The sequence below is a fragment of the Parasteatoda tepidariorum genome, chromosome 6 (genome assembly GCF_043381705.1).
Source record: "Parasteatoda tepidariorum isolate YZ-2023 chromosome 6, CAS_Ptep_4.0, whole genome shotgun sequence".
Classification (NCBI taxonomy): domain Eukaryota; kingdom Metazoa; phylum Arthropoda; class Arachnida; order Araneae; family Theridiidae; genus Parasteatoda; species Parasteatoda tepidariorum.
Window position 1 is genome coordinate 1,752,982 of NC_092209.1, and position 21,770 is coordinate 1,774,751.

At 33.8% G+C, this 21,770-nt stretch overlaps 1 protein-coding gene across 1 annotated transcript in view; it reads right to left on the reverse strand.

The window, feature by feature from the left end:
• The window catches only part of LOC107439048 (adenylate cyclase type 8), a 209,941-nt gene that overhangs the window by 31,485 nt on the left and 156,686 nt on the right, over positions 1-21,770 (reverse strand). Inside the window, exons 12-14 of the mRNA XM_071181577.1 lie at positions 19,987-20,229; positions 6,309-6,406; positions 2,627-2,831 (exon numbers count right to left, since the gene is read on the reverse strand). Of these exons, the coding sequence (XP_071037678.1) occupies positions 2,627-2,831; positions 6,309-6,406; positions 19,987-20,229 (546 nt within the window). The remainder of the gene's footprint in view (positions 1-2,626; positions 2,832-6,308; positions 6,407-19,986; positions 20,230-21,770) is intronic.

Consider the following 21,770-nt stretch of genomic DNA (forward strand, 5'->3'; position numbering starts at 1 on the left):
AGTTATTCGTTGCGTTAACCAACTAATTCGCATAGTAAACGGTATACTAATTCGTTTAGTGAACTAACTAACTAATAACCAACTAATTCGTATAGTGAATGGTAAACCCAGATAAATAAAATAAGGAAAAAGTAGTAGTAAGAATTTATTCCCTATTTAAAAACTAGGAAAAAGTATTTTATTATATTTTTTTCTGACTGCTCGAGTTTTAATGGGAGGAACAATTGTGCCTTAACAAAACGTTCTAATCCTGAGACGATTTTTGATTCACTTAAATCCTGCGAAATAAATGTACAAAATAATTATCGCACACATTGGAATTTCGAAAAACACTTTACACTAAATTCTTAAATAAATAGGGTCCTTTCTGCATGCCGAGTTTCAACTTTGTAACAACTTCTTACACCCTGTAGAACGACCCCTGTGGTATCTTCTTCCTACAAGTTTAACAGTTAATAATTCTCGAACTAATTATCGAATGTTAAATTCCATTGTATTCTGTATACATTTTTCCACACCATTTCGAAATTTCAAGTTTCTAAACCTTATGGCTTAAAAACAAAATGCAACGAATACTTAAAATAGTGGCGGCATCGGTGGCCCTTACGATTTTTTAATAAAGAGAGATACTTATTAATGCATTTTATCTTCTTATCAAAACACGTGTTATCTTCTTAGGTTATTCAAAAAGGATGAATTGTGTATGATGAGGTACACATTGGACATTAGCATGTTATTAAGCATGAGCATAAATCGGACTTTTCTCGATATACCAATGAAGGGAAGAATTATCAATTTTTGTTTAACATGAGTTTTAAATGTTTAATGTCCCACTCTTTTGCTGCAGCGTGGTAATCCATGAATCAGTCACTAAAATGAACATGAAATAACGGTGTCACAAAAGAATTTCAGGCAGGCCACACACTGGGGAAACAAGCGGTAGGTTAAGAGTCCCATGAGCTAATGCAAAAGTATAAGAATTCGTCACTTGCTTTCTCAATGAATGAACTAAAAACTAATGAATATAAATGATGCTGAAAGAAAAGAACGAGGCGAAGAAAAAATTAACCATGAAACTCAAGAGCACCCACTGAATTACATTTTTATTGACTAAAAATTGACAATCCATTTCTGAAAAAGTTACCATTCTTAGTAAACACTTTTCAAATAAATAAATAAATAAAATACATAATGTAGAATATAAGAACAATATGAGATGAACGAGAGATCTTTTGGATAGAATGTTTTGAATTTATTTTATTCGATTGAAGAATGTGTAGGAGACTACCGAGTGAATAACCAGTGGTATATAATTAGTTTCGGATCACGAGCCCCCCCTTTACCGTTATATGAAATACTCATCCATTCTATTGATACCCTTGCATCCATTCATATTTTATTAGAATTTCGAGTCTTGATAGTCAATGGTCATTTTTCATTCTAACCGACAAGTACATACGTCATACCCACCGCAAAACAGATTGGATCCGACGTGCGTCAAACTCGCTTTACTGGTGAATGCAGTTTTTAACTACAATTATCGCCCAAATGGTGAAACTTTGAAACCTCCTATATATATACATGATTGCATGGATTTTATATATGCATTTTTACATACGTAAACTACCTCTTGCAAAAGATTTTTCAAAATTAACTTTTGTTTCATCAGATCCTTGAAATTCTATTTTAGCGTTCATATATCATTAGCAATAAAAGGATAATTGTTGTCAAGCCACTTTACCCGAAATCCACCGTGATGCACTTATAGTTTTTTCAATTGTAGTTTTCTTCCTGTAGTTTTTTCAATTGCACACCCATTTCATACTAATGTACGTAAGCTGCTTGTCAGTTTTCCTAAGCTCGCATTTTGAGCTATGTTCAGAATGAAAAAGGTCACCGACGCTTTACAATATAATAGTGAAACGTAATTTATATCTCTCTCTACATATTTATATACATAAAATAGAATTTTCGAAACTCAACATTAATGAAAAGAGACAGAGTTGTATGCTTCTGAAAACAGAAACTTTCACTAAAATGTGCGAGGAGGCAGAAACGCGAATAAGCTTTTAATGTAACAAAAATAAAAATTGTTCGGTAACTTTTATTGGAAGATGCGAAGCTTGTTAAATATTCCAGCGATGTTACAACCCTTATACAATGGAATAAAAAATAAATAAAATAAGTTTTCCGCGAGTCTAAACAATTTAAGAGTCGGCGATGCGGTGAAACTTGGCAATCAAATGAGGGTAATTATCGCGTGTTTTAAATTTTAAAATGTTTGCGCCAACAACGCGTCATTTAATGAAAATTATGTTCTTTGATTTTTAACTTCTCGTTGATTTTTAACAAAACTTTAAACTGAAAACTAAAGGAGATTTTTAGTGAGGAAAATAATGTACTCAGTGTTTTCCTTCTCAAGCTTCGTAGTTTTAGAATGAACGCTTTAAAAGCAACTCAATGTAAGTTAGTTCAAGAATTTTTATTTTTTAACAAAAAATAGTGTTAGTACGAAGTCTTTTCGATTGAATTCAGCACACTGTACTTTTCTAATAATAATTTTAATAAAATCTCATAATAAAGAAAGAGTGTGAAGTTTAAATGTTATTTTTTAAAAAGTACTTACCATGTTTGCAGTAGCACCAATCACAATAGCAGCCACTGTGGCACAGAAAATGGCATTCCTAAGCGGTCTACGATTGTCTAGGGCTGACTCAAGAACTCGTGCCCATCCGGCAGAAGGTGCCAGTGCCGTCGAGGCGCAAACTGCAGCAAATGTAGCAGCCAAGAAAAGGGTGACGGCAGGAAAAACTGACACAGTCACTAGAGAGCTGAAATTATATTTAATTCTATACTATGAAACAATTAATTTCTCAATTCCTAAAATAAAAGTGAAATTAAAGCCTAAATTTCCATGAGCTTCATGAGACATGTATCACCACTTTTTAAATTTTTCCAAACAGTGGCTACCGCGATATAGATTATGACGGAAACGAGAAAAAAACTGAAATTTAGATTAAAATATACATACATACCAGAATTTGTAAGAGTTTCATAACATACATATATCGAGCTTTTTTTTTTCTTTTTTATTTTTTTTACCCATGCAAAGTGATGAATAGTTTACTTTATAATTAAGAACAGTAAGAGCTTATTTCGTAACTTACAAAAATGGACAAAATTGAAATGGTTTCACTACCAGTTTCTTTTTCGTCTTACTTTCAGCTCTGATCTTATGAAGATTTATTGGTACTATTTCACGTTAATGGATCATAGTTTCCAACTTTGTGTATGTATCTGTGTGTGGGCTATACATGACCAAATTAGGACATGATCTGATATTGAGAAAATAAAAGAAGATTTATCACAATCCCCTTATTGTCAGGTTAAACGTAGAAGGCTTTCGTGGAACGTAGTTGTGGGTTAGTTAAAACAAATTTTTTTTCACATAGGTCAGTTTGTCCTAATGCTTGATCCAGGAGTTCCCTTGTTTTCTGGATTGCGTTCAAAATTACAGGGCTTTGTAGTTGAACACTGATAGACGTTAACTTAAAATAGGGTCGGCTGTTCATCGCAGGTTATAAAATAAAATAAAATACAATGTGTGTGTGATCAAATAATGATTAGAAAACTTGATCTTCCCTTTAGAGTGGACATTGTAAATCAATTTAAATAATGAAATTTAAAACTTCACAAAACAAATTCGACTAAGAAAAAAAAAAAACACAGAAAAATCTTCATTATTGGCGATGTTATTTCAGTTTGAGCTCAAATGTTTCTTATCATTTGCACATGCACAATACATTGTGCTAAACAAGTATATATACAAAGGTACAATTGCAGACCAATTTTAGTTCATCCGATCACGTTTGTTTGGAGTGGACAATCAAATTTGATGAGAATTGTACAAGATAAGGTTAAGAAAAATATGAAAATGAGTTCTATCAATTCAGGATCGATTCTTGGTCTCATAACTTTCCAGAAAACTTTATTTGCGAATGATATTTTTTTCTATTTTGAATAATAACGCTCATGAATGCTTTAGGTAATGCTATAGTTCATCATAAATATAGTCGGGAGTGTCTGTGGCAATTCCTGGCATAGAACCAGATGACAAAAATGATATTCTTGATGAATGAAAGCAGAAGATTAAAAAAAAATATTGTGAATAAAATTGCGAATATAAAATAATGACTACTAGTAGTCTTCATGATGAAAATATGAAAGTAAAAATAAATTTCGCAAAAGCGGAGTCATTTTTTATTCAGAGCAATGTAACAGAAATGCATAAATTTAATTGTATCGATGGTTTAATTAATAATTAATGTATAGAATGATTTTAATTTTGCTTTGAGAATTACTTTGTCTTCAAATCAAATAAAACTAATACTTTTTTTTTCAAAATTGAGAATAAAGTTTGTATTTTCATGTCCAAATTTAATTTTTTTTCAATTTTAATTTTAATAATTAGTAGATTAATTTGTTACATTTAATTTCTTTTTTTCTTCATTACGTTAAATTTAGTTCAGATTAATTTTTTATTCGTAAATTTAGTATGTAAAGTAGGAAATCGAAAATATTTTTTTCTGATTTATAGTTGCAAAGCAACATTCTGCATTTAAAGTGATATTTCACATTTTATAGTAAATCTCAGAAAACAGAAAAATGGTCATCATTTTTTCATTATCTGCATTTATTTACTAATTACACTGGGTAACAAATTTTTCGTATTGTGTTGCATGAAATGTTTGATCAAATCTTAGATATTTTTGCGTACCTGGTCACAAAGTAGTACCTATAGTTACCTATACTTGGCTATATCTATAGTTCTTCTTGAATACATTTCTAGCCAAGATTTTTTTAAAAATTCATACGACTACTAAGTGTCCCCATTTCGTTGCTACGTAGAGAGTGATAAGAAGAATGCATTTCGGTTTTTTTTGATGTCATACTATAAGGTCATACATTTTTTTTTTTTTATCAAAGATTATTTTCAAAGGAGCAGACAAGTGTAATATATATATAAATATACAAGTGTAATATATATTGCGAATAATGTATATATATGTATATACAAGTGTAATATATATTCAGATAAAAAAAATACAAAACCTTTTTCAAAGAATCTGCAGCTTTCTAAACAAAACTAATTTGAGATTTGAAAAATCCCTCACCCGAATTAAATAAGATCAAGTAGTTATGCAGTAAAAATTTGTTTCTCAGTGTAATCCAGAATATCTATATAAGTCGAAATGATGCTGTTCTTTTCTTTACTTTTCTTATATTTAATAGATATATCGAATGAGACTTCCACGAAAAAAATTTAAATGCACGCATTTACTTATTATTTTATGATATATATTTCCCAGTATCATTCTTTTATACTTTTGATTAATTTGAGCATATAATAAGGGATCGACAAATTTTTATATTCTGACAAATTTAACTTACATTCAAGCAAATCAATTTTAGCAATTCTTTTGAATACGAATTTGTTGCTGATTCTTATTGACAATTCTTCTATTTGCAATACAGCCCTTTCTAGCCCAGAGCGTTCCCTAGAACCTTCCTCCATTTTGTTCTTCTCTTTGCAATTGTTCGTCAGTCAGTAATTCTAATGATTTTAAAATACTCCTCCACACCGTCAAGCCATCTGATTTTAGGCCTATCTCTAGATCTCATTGGTTTGTAATTGATGATCTTAAATGTCAAGGAAGAAGGGGTCCATTTGACAGATGTGACCCGTTTAGCTTTAAGCGGCTTATGTTGATGTATTTGTAGACGTCAGCTTCCTTGAATAGCTTATATAATTCTAAATTATGTCGTTGTCCCATTAAGCCATCCACATTTATAGCACCAGAAAGCAAAAACAGCAAGGCAGGTCTGCTTGTAATTTAGTTAAAGACCATGTTTCGGATCCATAAGTTAAGAGAGGTCTAATCATTGTTTTATGTAGTGTCTTTTAATTAATTTTGACTTTTTCTGCTATGAAGGCACCGATTGGCTACTATAATGCGTCTCTTTATTTCTAAACTTATATCGTTTAAGGCATTAATATTTGAATCAAGATAAGTAAAATTGTCAACAAGTTCGAATTTAGAATTCCCGGTTTACATTGAAGCATTTGCAATATGCACGTGTTTTAATAATTGACATGTATTCGGTATTGTCTTCGTTAACAACTGGATGCATCTTTTCTGAAGAGCGATAACTGCTACCGACAATGGTTTTACAATGACTACCAACCCTATTCTGTTTTCAGTAACCTTTCCAAAACAACTTAAGTTGTGAACGTGTTGATCACTTACTTGGGTGTCATGACGACTTGGATGAGGGCCACGAAAATCCAGACAGCAAAGGCACATGAAGTATTCGATCGAAACACTCTGTCTCTGATCTGATGAAACTGAAATTATACACATACATCTGTGAATGACAGAAATCAAGAGAATGTCGACTTTCACCTGTGAATGTCAGCAATCACACAGTTCCTCTGGTGAATGTCAGAAATATTTGTTAGATCCGATTGGATATTAATTTATTCATTGATAATATATTTATTTGATATTTTTATATATACTAGGAAGCTTCGCCCCCTACTCGCTGGCGCTCGCCAACCCCCGGAACTGCTTTCGCAGTTCATTTTGGATTGCTTCGCAATCCAATGCTCGCTCATTGGATACGTTCTTAACGTCTAGCTTTTGTATACTTTTTTGAATACTGAAGTTCCGAAAACTTTTCACTGTAGAAAATTCTGAACCTGTACATTTCAATATTAATTTGAAATTGCAATTGTTAATTTAGGCATTTGGCGATACAACACTTATAGAATTGAAGGACGATTACTAAACACTTATAGAATTGAATTACGTCAAGCGCTCAGGTATCATAATTTTGATCTAGTTGCGCTTCTATGTCATTTTGATTTATGTTGCTAAGTTAACTTTCAAAAAATTCTAAGGCTGGCAACAGTATTTTTGTTTTCTAAGTTGTTTATTTTTATTTCTTTTAGAATTCGTTCTATTTTTAGCGAAATGTTTTTTAACCTTACAAAATTCTTTGCCGACTGTTTTCTCTATAAATGAAGAAATTAAAGTGAATATTTAAGTGTTGTGAAAAAGAGAAGTGTTGTGAAGTGTTGTACAAAGTACTTCAGAAAAGCGCTTTCGACAAAATACTAAAATAGAGATCTATTACTCACTTCTGCCTAGCTTAATAGTATGAGATTGCCGCAGCTGAATTGAACAGCCTGATAATGCTCACTCTGGTTATTGTTTCCGTTTTTAAAAGCGCTATATGTTGAGCCACCTCGTCTAGATTTGCCATGTGACATTTTTAGTAGCAATCATTGGTCGCTTTTCTAACGTTGCCATTCGGGGAGTTGTAATGAGGCTTTTTTTTGGTGCCGTGTAAGAGAAATATATATATAGATGCTGAGGATAGATGAGGAAAAATATCACTGTACCGATTAAATGCATACTGGATCTTGAAAAGTATTGATATAGGGCATACCGTGAAGAGGCACACTTCACTAGACATAGTATATATTTCGGACATTTACCAAAGCGACTGTGTGATGGTCAACATTCACCCATTTCGATCATTTACTGCCACTACTCACAATTTTATAAATATGGGCAACCAAAGGAAAGGTGTAATTTTAGTTTTTAAATAAAATCGTGCGAAGCAAAACATTTAAAACTAGTGGGCTCCATACCCTGTTTTCTGCAGCTCACCAAACCACGAAGATAGCTATGCAATCTAATAGGGCTTGCTTTACACTAGAAAAGTGCTTTACACTTAGGCAAAGCTATAATTTACAACCCTATTTACCATCTTATCCCTTAAAATTATGTAATCTTTAAATTTGCCTAAATTGTTAAATATTTAAAAAGAATTGTTTTAAATTTCCAATTTGTGGAGTTCTTAAAATGAAATGAAATTCTCGATTAAATTATCTAATAGCGATGAAAATGAATAAATAATTCTTAATTTCTGCTAACTTTATGAACCTATTTAACAAATTATTCTTATTCCCTGAAAAGTGCGGTTTTTTTCTTTCTACCGACGTTTTTTTAAGATTAAGCAAAGAAGGTTGGCTAAAACTGGCCTAACAGTTTTACAAAAATAGCCTTAACAAATTTATAAATATAGCTTGTTATTAGCAGAAAGGCCTTATTTCCTTCCATCAGAAAAGGGATATTGAACTACGATTTAAACGAAATTTATTTATTAGTTGACTAAAAAATTATGTAAGAAAACTTTTAAATTTTATTTTATTTATTAAAATGCGTTGTATTGCACGGGTGCCAACTTTTAAAATTGAAAGTATTTATTACAAATTTCGTAACAAGGAGATCCGTTTTGTAAATTATCTGTGCACGGCCGATCGGGAAGATCTCCCGACTTGACGATGGATAGTAGTAGCTGTTAAGAAATGCACCGCGGCAACCTCAGACTACAGCACAATTCGTTCAGCCGTCTAAGTGTTTAAATTTACAACTTGGTAACCAAGTTCAATAGAACAAATTTCGAGAAATAAAATGAAACAAATATTTTCAAAACTATAGATTAATTGCCTAGTAGATAAGAAAACAGAACTAAAGAAGGGTGCTCCGTTATTTAGCTGGCAGCATTCAGGAAAGTGATGAAACAATTCAGAAAGAGAACCTTAGAACATGGAGCCACATACCACGTTGGGAGGGAGGAAATCGCCAACGAAAGTTTCAACGTCACTCTCGAAAGCAACTACAAATTCACTAACAACACAAAAATTTGTTTGTTTAATTTATTACTGAAGTTTTTCAAAGTTTCTTCCTCAAACATCTTTGCTCATTCTACAACGACGTAAAAACTATTCTCGAAGATGCCAGGTGTACTTTTGATGCTTGCCGAAGCAACGAGAATCCACGCTATGCGATCCTCCAGTGTAGCTTTCGTCTCTTCCAAATTCAGACACTGTATGAATTTCTTCCCCTTAACATGGTTGACAATCTCATGTCTCATTTTGTTTCCACAGTGGACTGATTGTAAAGACCCGGTTCCCAGTACAACACCGAAGACAAACATCACTGGCTGCGATCAGTAAGAGGGTGAGTGACCACTTTCATAAGCTTGCGTGAGAACCGAGGGTGTGCGGTATCGTTAAGCTGTTCTATTGTAAAGTGCTCGACTTCGCACACAGGTCATCGGGCTGCCAAAACAGGGAAGCCATCCCCTCTGCGGAGGATTAAAATTGGAATGGCATCTCTACGAATCATCATCAGAGATGTTTCCTAGACCGTTGCCAATAGCCTATTGTGCAGCACTAGGGCAGCTTAAATAAAGTACCTACCTACCTTTTATCTGCCCTATGAACTTGTTAGTCAATCTCGGAACAGCCTTCCTTATTTTTGATAGGTTACAGTGGAGGAATTTTTTAAAAATTCTATTAGAAGAGAACACTTAAACTTATGGCCCGTCCACGCTATGGAACATTCACAAAATTAAAGTTTATAAGTCTCTATTCCCCAAAAAAATGTTTCTAACGATTGGATGTCTGAAAGCGATGTCATCATGGGTATGGATCCGGATTGACAGTTGAAATGTGGCATTTGTTTATGTTAACAACTGTTCTTTCCATTCTATTTCGAATAAGCCTAGCCCGACAAATTGTGACACATTTCTTATTCTTTCATAAAAAAAGATTTAGTTCATTTTTTACTTAGCCTAAAAAACAGAAACAAAGCCATGTAAAAAAAAGTATTTATGGAATAAATTTGTCAGGTACAAAAAGCGAAACTAATGGCGGTTGCAATAAATGCACAAACAAATAACAAACCTAATTTAAATAAAAGGCGAAGGCAGGAAGAACATATTTTAACAAATTCGATTTGCCGACCAGTCTGTGTAGGGGGCAGGGAACTGTCCTTGCATCAGAAAGGTTCTGGGTTCGAATCCCGGGCAAGGCATGGATGTTTCTTTCCCTCTATCTGTGTTCTATGTCCTTTCTCCTTTGTGTGTGAATGTGTGAATGTGACCCGCCCTATAAACGGGTTGTGGTAGTGTGACGTGGGCGACGCTGTTCCACCGCCGTGGCTTCGCCACAGGTGCCCACTGGGTAACGAAAAGAGAATTAGCAGTTCTGGCACTTTCTGTGGCCAATGGACAATAGCTCCAAGTGCCCGCCATTAAAAAAAAAATTTGATTTGTATTACGGCGTTACACTTAGCTAACTTCACTGTCGCAGTTACAATTTTAGTGTTTTGTTACATTTAATCATTTATTTAATTATTTTCATCTCATTATTTTAAGTCGTTATTTACCCTTAATTTCATAAGTCTTAGCTTATGCGAAATTTGTCAGTGATCTTTTTTTTCTTAATTAAGTGAATTTTCTTAATTTGAACGTGAATATCAGGAATTTTTTTCTTGTCTCGTAAAATTTCCCTTCTCCTTCGGAAAAGAAACTTAATTTTTTATGACCTTCTTTGCGGTCATTGCACCCATGCCTGATATTAAATTTAAGGAAACGGATCCTCGTTTTGTTTTGCATTTAGTCACAATCCTAGGCTAAGTCATACATAGTTTATAAGTGTTTTCTTAAAAAAATCACAGACTGTAGGTGTTAATTTATTTCTGTTATTTTATTATTATTATTTTTTTAAAACTTTTATTTCGCCAGTCTTAACCTTCAGTTTTTAAATTTTCTACTCTTTGAGTTTTAATTGGATATAGCTTGTCTGGTGTCTTGTCCTAAAAATTTCTCAATCAGCTTCCTTTTTTAACTTTCTTTTCGAATATGCTTTAGGATGGCTTCTATTTTTTTTCGAGTTGCAGACTGTGGCTCGTATCGAGGAGATTTTTCCTTTTTTCATAACTTTTTCTTTTATATTATTGATAATTAGGTTATGATAAAATCAATCATTTTTTTCATAAAATTACTCAGTCCCTTTTCAGTAACTTAAATGTCGTCGTCTTTATACCTTTAAACGTTTCCTTAAGACTAAAATCCTTTCATCAACTACTTTCCGCAGTGCTAGTTTTGGCAACTAAGTGTCCCATTTATATCTATTCCTTTAATACCCTTAAAATCTTTCTATTACATATTATAAAATGTATTATGCTAGATTGAAAACTTTTTTTATGTAAATTTAAAAAGTACTCTCCCGTCCTATTTTAGATTAGAAGAAGAAGATTTTATATTAAAGGAAATTGCGCTCGGAAATTTTTTGAACTTTTTTAAATTTTTCTCAAAACTTTAAAGCAATAAAATAATGCGATGGGTAGTTTTGAGTAAATAATTTTAAATGACATGCTCCTCAGTTTTTAGATTTTTTAAAATTTAATTTTATAGCAGTTTTAACTGATGAAAACTGATTTGGGTGAAGCTAAAAAATTCTTTTTACGTTAATTGCATTAAAACAACGATAGTTATCAAAAATCGAAAAAGTAAGCAACTGTATACTATTAATCTATGCATCAAAAATTGACTGTTCATTGCAAATTTGTATTGGCATAATTTTTTCATGAAAATGTATAGAAAAACTGAAATACGCGAGCGTTATATCTCAAATCGTGATTAGGTGGCGTCCTTGCATTTTACATGCATCGAAAGATACATACAAATAGAGTATATGTTCATCATTAGTCTATTTGTGAGAATTAAAGAAAAAGGATTGAAAGCATATTTAGAATTTTCTCTTCCCGTGATTCGGAAGGAAAGTTGAGTTCAGTCGAGACTGGAGGATTTTGCAAATTTTTATATGTACTAGCTGACCCGGCAAACGTTGTTTTGCCAAATGAATTATTTCTAGAGTATGAAAATATATCTTATTTATTGTAGGTGTGTGCGTATGTGATATATGAGTGGAAGAGGCATAGAACGCTGTGAACGATGACGGAATGTGAAAATAACAACACTCCAAATAATAATTTTTTTAATTTATTGTAACCTTTTTTTATAAATTATATGTACAACGAATTCTGAAAATATTAGTCAACAATATTAATCTCTTAGTGCAATGGAGTGTACAATATTTTTTGTCATTCCATCTTTAGCTAACACAAATAAACTGGATGATTTGCCCCCTCGAGAGCATGCCACGTATAATTGTCCGTGCGAAAAACATGGTGTGCTCAAATCTAAGCAACAAACAGACGTTGTTTGGCCTTGAGATTTATTAATAGTCACTGCAAATGCCAATCCAACGGAGAACTGAATGCGTTTAAATTGAATTGGCACATCTGTGGGTATAATAGGGATTCGTGGAAGTAATATACTTTCACCCCGGAATTTGCCATTTAAAATAATGACTTCGAATGACGTTGTTCATTAATTTTTTAACGACTAATCGCGTGCCGTTACACAGCCGTGGTGGTTTCAAATTACGAGGCAAAATAACCGCGGATCCAACTTTGAGTACTAAATTATGCGGTGGAATGCCTGGTAAATCCAATGAGTTCAAAAACTCTGTTGGATAATTTGCAGCTTCAAAGGGATCGCAGACTGCATCAACGGATTTATATGTCACCAAGTTACATGGCAATAACTGTTGTATCTTCAGATTCAATTCGTTGACGTCCACATTTTTTGCTGCTAAAATCGCCATTTCTGCGTGTGTACATCGGGAAATATAAGGTTAATGAGAGCATCTTGTGAATCAATGATAGTACAGAAATTGTCCGGTAATTTTATGCATCCAGTCTCATCCATAGTAACTTTTCCATCACCGAAATCTAACAATTGTTTTGAGAATATTTCAGCAGATGGATCTTGAAGCATTTGGACGCGCATATTTACTTTTAGTTGAACTTTTTCAACATTACGCCACAGTGGAGATGATTTCAAGCAAGCATTGATCTCATCAGCGTACGTTGAAAGCGGAATGACGGAAAGTGTTTGTCTGAAATCACCTGAAAGGAGTAACTGAGGGCCGCAAATTATTTGTCATTGTTTTTTATATCTTTCAATGTCCTGTTCAATGCCTCAAACGAATGTTTGTGTGCCATAGTGCATTCATCCCAGATGATAATTTTACAGTGCTTCAACACTGTAGCCATAGACGATTGCTTTTTGTGCTGCACACTGCATCTGGATTATTTTGAATATTTAGTGGCAGCTTAAATACTGAATGAGCTGTTCTGATTCCATCTAATAAAGTTGCCGCAATGCCAGGTGATGCAACGGCCAACGCGATACCATTATTTGATCGTATTTCAGCGAGAATCAGCGAAATAATAAATGTTTTGCCAGTTCCCCCTGATGTATCCAAAAAAATCCACCTTGTCCTGCCGAGACTATGAGCATAATGCGGTCATAAATGCTCCTTTGTTCCTCATTCATTAGTGGAACATTGCGAGTAACAATCGCTGCCATTTCTATCGTATTGTATTGAAGTTCACGATTCATGTCAATGTTTAATGAATCAGATGCACTTTGATTTGGCGAAGGCATACCAAAATGACTGAGTCGCAAGTTGGCAATAATAATGCAAAGATCCTCAATAGCAGTCAGTGCTTAATTGTACATAGCATCGCTGAATGCTATCGCTAGATTGTTGCAACGTGTGTGATGTTGATACCGTATATCATCTGTTATCGAATCTTTGTGATTATCCCATAACGTTCCTATACGGGCCGGGAAACATGTAGTTAATACTATAGCAAATAGTAGACGAGTTTGCTTTGCGGTACAGTTTAATGCTGCTTCATCAAAAATACATTCCCACTGGTTGTCCTCTTTCAGCAAGCCCTGTACAAGGCATGCATCTTTATACGTTGAATGCTAATGTCCATCGAATTTATGTATATCTTGAAATGACAGTGAGCCGGTGACATTAACCAACAGCAGTCGAAAATAAAAAAGCACTCAGTCTGCCTTGGATTGACTGTAAATACTCACCCCAAGGAGTTTGATTTGAATGAACCGACAAATGCATCAACCGGTGTGCCTTGCTTGCGGGGTGTCCATTTTTTTTGCTTGAGCCCAAGTTAAATAGTGTGGTACTTCTGAGTAAAGTAATGTCCGTGCAATGGCACCAAAAGCATCCGCACGATTACACATTTCAAAAAATTCGGTGAGTGTAGTTTTGATGGATTTATAGCTCGGTCAATCGCTGTCTCGTTCTTGAAATATACTTTCTGACCGTTTTCAAGATGGACGGCTAAAGGAATAACTGTTGGATCCCGTTCATGAATTGGGAAACCAAAGATACGCCAAACAGCTTCATTGGAGCTGATGTACCGGCCAATTTGGTACAGCGTTATTTCATCGTTGTTATTCACTGGAAGAGCAGTTGGTATTTTCAACTCGAAATACTGCCGCATCACTGCCTTTGCTCACATACTTGCAAATATATTTGATGCTCTTCTTTAAAGGGCGAGCATAAGTATTAGAGTTTAATATTGTCACGTAGAATAAATAGGACTTAGTCTATAAAGTGCGAGAGCTTTATTCAACACCTACAAAGTAACGTGAACAAAGTAACTGGGGCCTCGGCTTGAGACACTCAGTCTTTTATAGGAATAATAACAGGAAGTGATACGAACAGGAAATGATATGCTAGAACATTCTAGAAACTTCTAGAAGAAACATAAATAATAAATAAAAGCTTATTTTGGAGTTTTATATTTTCTTACAGTTCTGCGGTTCTTACAGTTTTTACAGTTCTTACAACCCTGAATCTCAGTCTTTCCAAGACGACGACTCTGACCTCTCGGCCACACTGACACGTCAATATGACTTGCTGCAACGTGCGTGAATATTGTTTTTGATTTGTTTCCATGTTTAGTTTGGATTCGAATACGATTAAATGAAGATATATTTAAAATATACGTTAAATCTGTCCGAAAAATGAAAAAAAAATTATNAACTTCTCTGTCTTTCGGCATTTTCGGTTTCACATGGTTCTAATTGAAACGATGGGTCATAGTAAGGCTTCATGTGCACCACATTGACGGTGTCTGTAGTTTTGCGCCTTGTAGATGGAGTGACGTCCTCGACCTCGTAAGTAACATCAGATAACTTTCGCTTTATTTTGTAAGGTCCAAAATACTTCTTTAATAGTTTTTCGGACAACCCAACTTTTCGAATTGGTCTAAAAATCCAAACAAGTTCACCTGGTTCATAAGACATTGGTCGGTGTTTTGCATCGTATCGTTTCTTGTCTTTTTCTTGCGCATCAATGGTACGAAGGCGAGCAAGTTGTCTAGCTTCTTCTGCTTTGCAGACAAGATGCGCAGCATAATCAGTTTCAAATCCTGGTTGGNGATGGACGGCTAAATGAATAACGGTTGGATCCCGTTCATTAATTGGGAAACCAAAGATACGCCAAACAGCTTCATTGGAGCTGATGTACCGGCCTATTTGGTACAGCGTTATTTCGTCGTTGTTATTCACTGGAAGAGCAGTTACATTGGTATTTTCAACTCGAAATACTGCTATATCACTGCCCTTATTCACATACTTACAAATATATTTGATACTCTTCTTTTAAGGGCGAGCATGAGTATTAGAGTTTAATATGACTTGTTGCAACGTGCGTGAATATTGTTTTTGATTTGTTTCTATGTTTAGTTTGGATTCGAATATGATTAAATAAAGATATATTTAAAATATACGTTAAATCTGTCCGAAAAATGAAAAAAAAATTATTTATAAACCTATTCTCAGACCTACTTAATATACTACATATAAAATTTCATCAAAATCCATCAAGCCGTTTCGGAGAAGTTTAAACACTAGAACTGTGACAAGAGATTTTTATATATATAGATATGTATATTTTAACTCGGAAAGTATTTTCTAACGGTGATTTGGACGTTTACCTGCATTCTGGTATACATCTGGAATTACAAAGATGTTTAGTTTCTCCATAATAATATTTTTTTTAATAAAAAAAAAGGTTGTGTTCGTCCCCACAATCGATGGGACTAGAGCGGGTGAACTTGATAACCTATTATGTATTCACTTAATACAACTCAGAAAAGTATATCTAAAACCAAAATGCAATTCATTTTAATCTAAAACTTATTGCAGAATAAATATTGACATATTTTAATTTAAGTACTCATTTATAATAGAGCATTTCACTATACCGAGGAAAACAATTTGTACGCAAATCAAAACATTTGAAGGCTATATTATTCAATTTGATTTATTTAAAAGTGGAGAACGAATTTTAAGTTGAATCAATTTTAATAAAAAATTAGTTTTGCATGGATGATGAACGGATTGCATGGCTCAATGGATCGATGTAAAGACCGTTTGATGTATAATTTATAATATATTATGACTTTCTGTTGAAATTCTGAACCTATAATATGACACTAAAAGAGTAAAGAGAAAACTTTAAAGTCGTTTTTGCACCTTAAAGACGTTCTTATACAAGTTGCTAGAAAGTATTCTCAGTGTGATAATGCACCTGGACAAAAAAAGTGTACATCTGGGGGGAATTAATATATAGAATATGGCAACCTTCATCTATCAAAGGGTACCTCATTGTAGAATCAAGTTAACATGTCTTATATACTAGTGAATTGGTGTTCAATATTTATAGTGGTAGTTACGCCACATTCCCCTTCCAGAATTTTATCTATGATAGAATTCGATGATCAGATACCACTAGTTGATTCATGCTGTTTATTTATTTATACTAATTTTGCTCATTATATTTTCCTCACTTTTTTTGATAATAGCATTTCGCTCATTATTTTTTCCCCTTCACTTTTTGTTTAATGACCGAAGGACTTTTTTTACTTCACCGGATTTTTTTTTCTTTGAGCAGTTTATATTAAGCAAATCAACTGTTTAATGCGGACCATCCATCTTGTTAACGAGTTCATATCACGTCCGGGTCACCAATGNAAAGACAGGAGGCGTTGGAGGGATATGCTGGAGGCCTTAAGTGCCCAAGGCACGTAGAGGATAAGTAAGTAAGTATATACTAGTGAATTGGTATTCAATAGTTATAGTGGTAGTTACGCCACACATCGATGATGTCGATCCACGATATCTCACAGAAGAAATTTGACCCATAAATTAAAAAAGTTATTTAAGAAGTTCAGTTAAGCCCCATTCTCCCCTCTTCCCTGTGGTACGTGTTACTTTATGCCTAAAAGAAAACATTTGCATGTAAAAAATGTAATTTTTTTGTGGTGTAAAAAGATATACAAGACAGAATTAAAGGAATACATATGCAAAAAAAAGGAATCTTCATGTTCGCCTTATTGAGTAACCTATTTCATTTATTTATTAACTTCGATTTATTATCTCTTAAAGATACTTTAAATTAAACTGAAGAATTTTCTAATTTATAATAACTAAGAAAAAAAAATTAAATCCCGGAAAATTTTTTTCCCCGTATCCGTTTAAATATCAATGACGGACTTCAAAGAATAATTGCTTACATCGGCAGGATTCTGTTACACAGAGACAGAATTATTGATTACGATCTCTCCAGGAAGTGAAATAAACCCTTTTTCACACACGACTAGAAGAGGCATAAAGATTTGACTACAAATTTGTAATTAAATCTGACAATCCAGGGTAATATGATTTCTCAATGGAAATAAGATCTCTTTTATCCATTAGCTTGCAGTCATAAAAGAGGGTTTTTTTAAATGAGAAAACGTTGAAAATTGAAAGAAACTTATTTGAATGAAAACGAAATTTGGATGTAATTTTATACGTTAGCATTAACTCTATATGCCCGATAAATGCAAGCTATAGGGTGTCTAGTGGAGGCCTGATTGATTTTAAAATTAAAAATCTCGAAAGCAAAGGGAGATGAAGCGATGAAACAAACGGTTTTGTTTGTATTTTATAAATTTGGGGAAACTGTAAAAATTTTATAACAAAAATTATTTATCGAATTTAGTAATAAAAATTCCCGACAGATAACGCTGAAAGTCACTGATGACCAGGACGATTAGTTCTTTTGTTAAATCGTGAAAGAAGGTTGTCGTAAAGGATTAGAAGGTTTAAATCGTATATTTAATAGAACATGGGTTTCCGGCAGGGGAATATCACTGTTTGATTAAAGTTTTACGGCATTTGTGTTCTTTTAAGAATTTTTGTACTACGTACAACGTTATTTCTTGGATTATTTTGTAACTAAATTCCGAAATTTATGCATAAAATATTTACAGCTTTCATAATGGATGTACCGTTTATTTCTCTAACCCTCTATCATTATTTTTTAATATATATATATAATATAAGAAGAGAGTGAAATGATAACAAATAGCCAATCACAGAAGACTTACGGTTAGTAAAGCACAAAACAGCCAATTAAAATTGAGAACACATGTGTGTGAAAAGGTAATAATTTTTAATAATGCTGCTTGCCAAAATGTTACGACTAAACTTACCANATATCAGTTTTTGAAATTTTATCTTAAGATTTTATACTATAGCACATTTCTAATAGGTTTAACGAATTACACGTCATTTATTTGAATTCAAATTTATTTTAATGACGTAGTATTTACTAAAAAGATGTAATGTTTTTTTTTTTTAAGTTGTTATATGGATTTGAATAATTGTTTTGAATTCTTAGAATATTGTACATTTGTAATGCACCTAAGTTAGTCGCGAGTGAAGCGAGCTTAGTTTGCGAAGCAAACCATATAAGATTGCTTAGCAATTTTCGGGGGTTGGCGAGCACCAGCGAGCAGGGGGCGAAGTCTCCTAGTATATATATAATATAAGAAGAGAGTGAAATGATAACAAATAGCCAATCACAGAAGACTTACGGTTAGTAAAGCACAAAACAGCCAATTAAAATTGAGAACACATGTGTGTGAAAAGGTAACAATTTTTAATAATGCTGCTTGCTAAAATGTTACAACTAAACTTACCAGCTACAGCTGAGGGATGATTTTTATTTTATTTTGAGTATGTCTAATGATGGTGCCACAGTATTCCATTGTTGTCCGTGCATTTCTATTGGCTAAAAATCACGAGGTAGGATCCAGTTTTTACTCATTCATTTCAATATTGTTTTGGTTGTCATCAGCATACAATTAACAAAAGTCGTAAAGGTATTATTTTCCTTTAAATATCTTCGTATCCCTAATTTAAAGTTATTTTCCAGTACTGCTATTATTAGCGAAAATATTAAATTATGGTTATGAACTCATCAAATTTGTTTGAACAATCTAATGTTATAAGAATATAAATGTTATTTTAAAAAATGATTACTTCGAAAAATCACTTCTGTTCACCAAGAGATCTAAATGCTTATAATACTAATAGATAGTAATATTTGGACGTGGGAAGTAGAGGCACAAGAGTAAGCAAACAGAATTCCTTTCAGTACATATATGTTAAGTGAATAATTTTTATTAATTTAAGGGGATGAAAACTGTTTTCTGCTAAGAAAAGACAATTATTGCGAAGCAATCATCGGGGTTGGGGAGTGGCAGCGAACAGGGGTCTTAGCCCTCTAGTATATATAAATTCATGAAAAAAAATTATGTTTCCTTATGGAAAGTATGAAATTGTGACTCATTTAATAACTTCAAATAATGCAGACAAAAAATAATCAGCTTACTTAAGGCGTTAAAGTTGAATGTTAGTGATTGGATAATCTGCTCATTTGATCAAAAATTGTCTATGTGTTCTATTTTGTTAGTACTCTACTACCGGTGCAGAGACATGAGTTCAGTCCCGAGGGCCGACTCAACAATCGGCGTGCAGATAGGTAACGTTAAATCTGTCATGTTCTTTCGTTGGTTGAGGTGACAAAGTCTGAAAAAAGATGCACAATCTCAAGTGCTGTCTACGTCATCTGACCAAGGTTAAAATTACGTGTCATTCATACTAAGATTGTTAAAAAAAAGAACCCTTAAAAACGGCGCTAGTTGCTTTTTGAATCATAAAGTTACCATCACCTATGTAAGAAGCTACCATCACCTATTGTCCATTGACAAAATTTGTATTTTTATTCGAGAATTGAATGAAGATAAATTTGGAAAATATTGACAGTCTACCCCCGTCACTTACTTTTGTTTCAGTGTCTGGCGATTTGAAAGCGAGGCTGAACCAAGACAGGTGGTCTTTCCGCATTTTCTTGTTGGACTCGATCTCTATGGACTGTTCGATCAGCTCATCAACCTCTTCACTGACAGTAGGGGTGAGGGGCCTGTGGGTGGATGTTTTTCTAATGCTTTTCCCCCTCTCCTCCTCACTGGCCGGAGGAAGGGGTGCCGTTTCTTCATCCATAGAGTCAGCCCTCATGCAATCCAGCTGGGGGGAAAAATTTTGAAATATCGAATTAATAATTTAAAAATACATTATTTTTGAACACAATTAAAGTGCGGTTTTTCACTTTTTAATGTGTAGAATATTCTTACACTGTATGAATTTTTGGAGATCTTATTTCCGAAAACAAGTAGAACATAGGAAATTTGTTGTCAATAGCACTCATCAAGATGGAAAAGTTGGCGCACTCAATTGTATAGGACCAAATTACACCTGGAGAAACGACTCAAGCTGTGCAAGATCATATATCTAATTATATTATCGTGAGAGTTATACAATTATAATCCTGCATACTACCTTCTTTGTAAATAGCAGTGGCGTTTCAAGGTGAAGCGATTTTCACATTCTCTACACTTCTTCTTTGTCCACTACCACGGTTTCGGAAAGTCCCGTTTTTTCCCAACGGTAGTTCGTTTCAGTAAGAAGTTAAAATATGTTGGTGCGGAAAAAAGTAAGATTTACTGAAATCATGGTAACTGAAAAGAGGAAATTGTAGAGAGTGGGGATATCGATTAACCCATCACAAAGAATATAAATCGATGTAGCCCTACCATATCTTATCACCTTGCCTTTGCACTTAAGGTGGTTTCTTCGACCCATTTTCTACTAACCCCAATGATAAAGTCTGGGATACCATGCAACCGATTTGTGCTTTCTAACTATTAGTAATTATACTTGATGCAGAATGCATTTCAATATATATTGTCAAAAGTTTTTATTTCTTATGAAAAAAAAAGCTCATGATAACGTGTTGCTTCACGGAAATCCTCTTTTTCCTCATTACCCCCCATACTGTCACGGTGATGTGTGACGATTTTTTTAATTATATTAATTTTATTCCTTCATCGAACAATTTTTGTTGTTTTCCGTTTTTAAATTTATTTTTTTTTTAAATTTTACCTCATGCTCTTTAAAGATAATTGGAAATACTTCTTTTTTTCTTTCTCGTTAGCAACACATTTTGTGTCATCTTTTCACCTCTTGGTGACTCTAGGTCGAATTGACCCCGATGTCCTTCTCAAGGCCAATTTCTCCCCTCACATTTACGACTTTACGTCACTTGTTTTAACCTTTTTCCCATAACATTCAAAGAACCGTCAGTTCGCAGGTGGTGTGCTAAACCACTTCAATCCGGATTCCGAAGTTCTCAGAAATGGTGTAATCACGCCCTCCAAGTGTAACATCTTCCTTTTAATACCTTATTTGGTATGACGTGGGTATACTGATCACACTGATTGGCTTTGGCGTAACTATCCTGTGATCCCCCCATCCAATCACATATGTAGGGGATGCAAGTGTACGTAAACCTTGTGGGTCGGCGCGTGCAGGTCAAAGCTGTGATAAAAGGATGAAGAGCACCGTAGTTAAAGACATTCGCTGCAAGTGATTTGTTTTGTGAAACATGTCTTCAAGAAATCATTTAGACGACTTTACTCGAGGAAGAATGATTGGGAAGCTTCAGGTGGGGCGTAGTGTGACCAGTATAGCCGAAGATTTCGGGATCAACAAAAGTGTTGTTTCTCGTG